The 6,787-nt window shown below is 37.9% G+C and overlaps 1 protein-coding gene across 1 annotated transcript; it reads left to right on the top strand.

Annotated features, from left to right (window-relative positions):
* Window positions 1-2,093: 2,093 nt before the first annotated feature.
* On the top strand, window positions 2,094-5,988 carry LOC121980300 (monodehydroascorbate reductase 3, cytosolic-like). The gene is made up of 10 exons (XM_042532287.1): window positions 2,094-2,266; window positions 2,487-2,558; window positions 2,784-2,835; window positions 3,649-3,729; window positions 4,045-4,163; window positions 4,299-4,518; window positions 4,703-4,821; window positions 5,027-5,152; window positions 5,231-5,371; window positions 5,460-5,988. The coding sequence occupies exons 1-10, from the start codon at window positions 2,216-2,218 to the stop codon at window positions 5,781-5,783; spliced, it is 1,305 nt and encodes a 434-aa protein (XP_042388221.1). The 5' UTR covers window positions 2,094-2,215; the 3' UTR covers window positions 5,784-5,988.
* The last annotated feature ends 799 nt before the right edge of the window (window positions 5,989-6,787 follow it).

Genomic DNA, 6,787 nt, shown 5'->3' with positions numbered 1-6,787 from the left:
AATGATCGCCACCTTAGCTGGTCACCTCTTGTCGCACCCACCTTGTCTAAGAGCCTAGAGCAACTCCGAGCGCCCAGACCTCCAGGCGCCTAGACAAGATTCGAGAGCCTGGACAACCTTCTTCCAACTTTTTTCCCTGCATGAAAGTGTTAGTAAAATACCCTGCATCACAGAGTTATGACAGTATAAAATAAACAGAATAATTATTAATTAGATTCTATCTTCCCAAGACCAGGATATAGTCATGATCTCAACTTAGACTTCCAAAATGGCTTTAAGTTGAATTGACACCTATAAGCCCTAATTGCGACTCGCCTTCACTGGAACTCTCTCCTCCAGTGCTTACCTCACTTACCATTGCAGACCCACTGGACTCTTTGACCCACCAAGTCTTTCTGCTAGATGCCCTATCTGAACTTAAGCCAGTTGTTAGGTCCCGCAGACCCAATTGGACTTTCTGCCAAATATCATGTCACTCCTTTATCTATTTGGACTCATGCTAGTTATCAGGTCCTCCAGAGCTAACTAGGCTTTAGTTTGGTGCCAGGTCTCTATCTTTCAGTCCTGCATACTTGGTAAAAAAGTTAGATAAATAATACATCTAACTTTAATCTATTTGTTATGTATCAAAATCTAATTATTAGTACAACCTGCACTAATAATATATTCCTCCGAAGAGCATCTTTATGCCAATTGAAATATCATTATCGCAGGGGCCAAAGAGGAGACCAAATCCAATAGTCGTTAGTCCTCTTACACAACGCCACGTGTTAGCTAGGTGAGCATCTAGGGGACCAGGTCTGACAACCTCATAACTGTTAGACCATTTCCAAGATGTCACATGCTTGGGAATATTCACTATCACCGCTAGTGAGTTCCTTATAGGAGGCAAATCTATTTCAAGGATAGAAAAAGTAATATTAGTACGGAGTGACCTTAAAGAAGGTTATGTATAGCATCGCCTGAGAAGGAGGATGTTAGCGGCTAAGGCTAAGGCGAAGTTGTCGCTTGGGGCAATAGGACAAGTTGAGATGGCATCTAAGACTAAGAGGGAGTCTGAGACCAAGAGGGAATCTGAGATCGAGATGGCATCTGAGACTGAGATGGAGTCTAAGACCGAGATGACGTCTAAGACTAAGATGGAGTATGAGACTGATATGACGTCTAAAACTGAGATAGAGTTTGAAATCAAAATGGCGTCGGAGTCTGAGATGGAGTTTGAGACTAGTTCCTTAGTCAGACCAAATATGCAAAGAGGAGCATGTTGGACCTTATTTGAGCTAAGTTAATTGTCTTTCGAATTAAGTCTGATCCATCTTGACTTTGACTGATAGATCAACCTAGGTATTGATCCAAAGGGCACATAGATGCCAAAAAGAGACCTCCACATCAAGAATTATATAGTGCAATACTAAATGATAGAAATGACTTCTTAAGGAATGAAGATTCAAATTTCACCCAAGGTACATTATACTTGAGAAATTTAAATTATTTGCGTCGGTGAAATAGACTACCTAAATAATAAAGAATATTATACTTAAGAAATTCAAATTATTTGTGACAGTAAAATAGACTCCCTAAAAAAAAGGGTTCGAATCATCCAAGACACATTACACCAATTATCATTTATATTTATGGCAAGTTTAACTGGACCAATGGGTCAAAAGTTACCAAAAATACCTTCAAAATTTACACTTTTTTTTCGGTTACTTTAGTTATTTCACCAATAAAGAGTCAACATTTTTATACCGGAAAATATTTTTATTAAGGAAAAAAATAGAAATAGAAGAGTCTGACTTAAAATTTTCAAACAGGAAAGGAAAAAATGCAATTTAAGTTTTGCTTTCATTTCAATACCGTTCCAAACTTAGCCAAAATCTGTGCCTCCTTCTATGCATCTGGCAGTAGCTTTTGTCCAAATCCATTGTGACCGGTGGGTACCAATTTTGCCGCGTTTTTTCCATCGACATTTGTAACGGCATCCATGCGTTGGCTGGATAAACGGACGGCCGTGATCCCGTGGTTGACCAGAACTGTGACGGCGGCTATGGCTACCGTTCTTTCTCGTCGAAACAAAATTGGCAACGCCAGCTGTGCAAGTTGAGATTGATCATTTTGATTCTTTCTTTATATATCGAACTCACCACCCTTCGACGCATCATTTCTTTCTTCAATCTCCCATTTGTTCGGCCTTTTGAGTTTCTCAGATCGATCCATGGCGGAGAGGCACTTCAAGTACGTGATTCTCGGCGGCGGTGTTGCGGCGGTAAGTCCGGTCCCGGCGGTTGCTTCTGGATGACGGTCTCGTGCCTTTCTTATTCGAACTAGGGATTTAAGAAACGATTTAATATTCCGATCGCGTTTTCTTGCTTTGAGGATTGTTCTTTTATTCGGTTGAATCCGTTTCTTCTGTGGCATGTAATCAAAGGAACTGTTGTAAATTCTCGCCCTAATTTGATTCTCTCTTCTGTGGTTTTGGCGATTAGGGATACGCGGCTCGGGAATTTGCGAAACTTGGTCTCAACCCGGGAGAGTTGGCAATCATATCGAAAGAGGCGGTATTGCATCTTTCCTCCGATTGTTTACATTTTTTGATTCATAGGGAAATTGAAAGCTTCTAACTTTGGTATTGAGGCACAATAAATCAATCGATTTTCTCATCTTATCGGTGGAAACCATTTATGTTTCAGATGGATTCACTTGTTTCATGTTAGAAGTTGTTTTTGAAATCTTTTTGGGCAAAATAAGGACATTTGTTCTGTTTTCCTTTATGAACTACTCAGGTAGCACCTTATGAACGGCCAGCGCTCAGCAAAGGCTACCTTTTCCCTCAAGGTATGCACTTGGATTCAAATAGATAGTAGTAAATCTTATTTGTTCGATTAAATGCCGTTTTTGTTAATTTGGTCCCAATTACTGTCCTTGTGACCGTCAAATGGAATGGTTTGGATATTAATTCGTGGATTTCTGCTCTTCACTATTCTTTTTATATACATTCGAATTTTAGTGAAGAATTAATACTCTAAGACATCTATCTGGTTAAGTGCTCCTCTCAAACTCTAGTTAAAGGGCAAATGGTCATATTCGAAATTGTTTACTTGAAGTTGAATTGTTACTGGCCAACATGACACACTTTAATTGTGTGTGTCGATCACACGGTGTTTCTTCCACAAGCTCCTGTTTAGCATTGGGTACATAAATCCTGACTCTATGTGACCAATTCCACTAGGAAAGAGATCAAGCTGATTTGCACATTATGCCTGACCGGTATTTTCTTTTTTTATCAATTCAATAAGTTCCATTAGTAGTATGTAGCCTCTTGTACTACCTTATATTGATTTTTTTTAAAAAAAAAATGAAATTCCCAACATATTTTCACAACTGTTCGCTCTTTCCAAACTTACCATTCTTTGTATTTTTATGATTTATTAGCTTTGTCTAGTTGTTGTGGTTCATGCTTGGCTTGAAATATATTTTATCTCATACCCAACTATTATCAGTTTCATCTCTCTATTTTTTTTATTTCTCTTTTTCCAAACTAACATTCTATTCCCTTATCAATATGCACTATGAAGCACATCGATTTCACATTAGCAATTTTTATCAAGACTTCTTTCCTGCCATCACAAAACATATCTTGGTTTATAGGTGCTGCAAGACTGCCCGGGTTTTATGTCTGTGTCGGCAGTGGCGGTGAAAGACTCCTTCCGGAATGGTACACTGAGAAAGGTAAATTAGTTTGTAAGTTTTTTTTTTACACTTCATTTCAGTATTCTCATTCTGCAATGACCAACCAGTTAATCACACTGAAACATTACTTGCCCATCATTCCTTATATTTTTCATTCGCCACTAGAAAAACCATATGATTGCTTGTTTTTGTAAGTAACTGGTCAAAATCTCATTTTGTGTGATACTAGTTCATTTTTTGTTGTCTTTTAGGTAATTTCAATCTCTGCAACTTCTTTGTTTTTAACTTTCAGTACCAATATAGTTACTTAAGAATCTCTATCATAACGAATATTATCGTAACTTTTTTCTGCAGGCATAGAACTTATACTTGGCACAGAAATTGTAAAAGCTGATCTAGGATCCAAGTCTCTTATTAGTACATCCGGTGAAATCTTCAAGTATGATACTCTTATTATTTCTACTGGATCCACAGTAAGTCAACGACATTATATCTGCTAATTATAGCTTTCTACACATTTGTGCATCATTTCACCCCCTTGAGTCAGTTGAAATCTGCTATTAATTCATTATATGACCTGATTTAAGTGGCATTTCTATGCTGTTTAGGTTGTAAAACTGTCTGATTTTGGCGTCCAAGGGGCAGATGCAAAAAACATATTCTACTTGAGAGAGATTGAGGATGCTGATAATCTTTATGCTGCTATCCAAGCAAAGAAAGATGGAAAGGCTGTAATTGTTGGTGGAGGATATATTGGTCTTGAACTTGGTGCAGCATTGAAGGTCAATAACTTAGATGTTACTATGGTCTACCCTGAACCTTGGTGCAGTAAGTTGCACTCCAACTTCATTATCAATTTTTTACAGTAAATTAATTCATTATCAGACTCATTAATGCCATGGATACTAATGTTTGCAATTTTGTGACAGTTTACTGAATTCATCTAGAGACCAACATCTTAGGTCACTCACCTTTCATGTCACTCACCTTTCATGTATTTTCTATTTTGCAGTGCCAAGATTATTCACTGCAGGAATTGCTGCTTTTTATGAAGGATATTATGCCAATAAAGGGATCAAAATAGTCAAAGGAACTGTGGCTGTTGGATTTGATTCTGATACAAATGGAGAGGTAATTCAACTTAATCTCTTTTTTGTTTCATTGACTATCGTTTTCTCGTCTCCCTTTACTTCTCTCTAATCAGGTGAACTCTTCCAACATTCAAATCTGTTGGCCTTTTTTGAACTTCTCCACCACAACATCTTAACCTATGTTCTGTTAATTTCTCATCCATTTAAGCTAAGCAGATACATCTGGTTAACTTTGCAAAAATCAGGTTACTGCTGTAAGGTTGAAGGATGGTAGAGTACTGGAAGCTGATATTGTTGTTGTTGGAGTTGGTGGAAGACCACTCATTAGTCTCTTTAAGGGACAGCTAGAAGAGGAGAAAGGTGGAATTAAGGTGAGATCCACTTCTCTTTATTTACTTCCCTGTTTCATATCTAATTATGCTCATCTCATTTCTGCTAATTGGCTACAGACTGATAGTTTCTTTAGAACGAGTATTCCTGATGTCTATGCTGTGGGAGATGTGGCTACCTTCCCCTTGAAGCTCTTTGGTGAACAAAGGAGAGTGGAACATGTGGATCATGCTCGGAAATCAGCTGAGCAGGCTGTGAAGGTGAACCTCCTTGCAGTATTCTGCTTGTGCAGCACTGTTGTTTGCCTCCATGAAAAATAATAAGCATAGCATATCTTCCTCTTCTCAGGCAATCAGGTCAGCAGAACAAGATGCGCCGATAGAGGAATATGACTACCTACCATACTTCTACTCTCGCGCATTTGATCTGTCGTGGCAATTCTATGGAGACAATGATGGGGATACAGTCCTGTTTGGAGACAACGACCCAACCTCCACGAGCCCAAAGTTTGGTACTTACTGGATCAAAGATGGGAAGGTGGTGGGTGTGTTCCTTGAACATGGAACTCCGGAGGAGAACAGTTTGATAGCCAAGGTAGCTAGGCTCCAGCCAGCAGTGCAAGACATTCAACAGCTTGAAAAGCAAGGACTTGCATTTGCTAGTGACATCTAAGTTGGTGCTGAAGTCCTAAAGAAGATTGGAAATTAATGACAGTTTATTGTTATCTACAAGTATGGAAATGCTTTGTTCATGAATAACTAAGCTTGGTGGGTGTTTGGATGTGAGAGAACAAAGGTTGATAAGAATAGTCGTTCAGACTGGTGCTCCTTGTTTTTCATCAATAAAAATTTATCCTTCCCCAGTGTATTTAAAATAATTAACTTATTTACAGGGAAGTTGGCACTCAGTTAAGTGAGGGATGCCAGCCAACATTACTTGAGCATCAGTTGTTTACTTGTCTAAACTTTGTTCGATAAATCTTAGATAATCTTTTCTTTTGATTCACCCAAACATATTTAACCCATGCTGTGGAGGATAGAAAGAAAGTGATCTTCCATTCTCATCCAACCTTACCATTGTGTTCCACTTAAGGGTGTAATTTAACCGAGCTGAGCCGAACAATAAGAGCTTTGAGCTCGGGATCAGTTCGTTCGGGATCAGTTCGTTATCCCTAAGCTCAAGTTCTGTTCGAATTCAATTCAAGTTTTAGTGCTTAAACTCGAGCTCAATTCATAATAAAATCAAGTAGCTCAAGTTGAGCTCAAGTTTGGTTTAAAAAAAACTCATTTAAAAATTAAACGAGGTTAACTTGTTTAAGATAATAGCTATAATAATTAATAATATATTATTATATTTATTATTTATGTGATATTTAAGTTTATATATATATATAACGGGTCTCTAAACAAACATGTTCTTGAGTTCCCTAATCAAATATTGTTAAGTTCGAACTCGACACGATAATATTTTCGAGTCCAAAATCAAGCTCGAGCTCGGCTTATTAATTTAATCAAATAAACTCCAATAATTTTTTTTCAAACTGTTATTTGAATAACTCGTGAGCAGCTTGTCTTGTTTAAGCCCTTAGTTTCACTGTTAATTTCCAAGCCCATAGTTTCACTGTTAGGAAATTAAGAAGATCAAAAGCTTGGGACTATTGTTTTGGTTACCCACCC

Source organism: Zingiber officinale, chromosome 5A, assembly GCF_018446385.1.
Source record: "Zingiber officinale cultivar Zhangliang chromosome 5A, Zo_v1.1, whole genome shotgun sequence".
Classification (NCBI taxonomy): domain Eukaryota; kingdom Viridiplantae; phylum Streptophyta; class Magnoliopsida; order Zingiberales; family Zingiberaceae; genus Zingiber; species Zingiber officinale.
This window is presented reverse-complemented; position numbering and strand designations above follow the sequence as displayed.

Coding starts and splice junctions, on each gene's coding strand:
- LOC121980300 (XM_042532287.1), top strand. CDS start 2,216: ATGGCGGAGAGGCACTTCAAGTACGTGATTCTCGGCGGCGGTGTTGCG. Junction 2,836..3,648: donor AGGCTACCTTTTCCCTCAAG/GTATGCACTTGG, acceptor CTTGGTTTATAG/GTGCTGCAAGACTGCCCGGG. Junction 4,822..5,026: donor ATTCTGATACAAATGGAGAG/GTAATTCAACTT, acceptor TGCAAAAATCAG/GTTACTGCTGTAAGGTTGAA.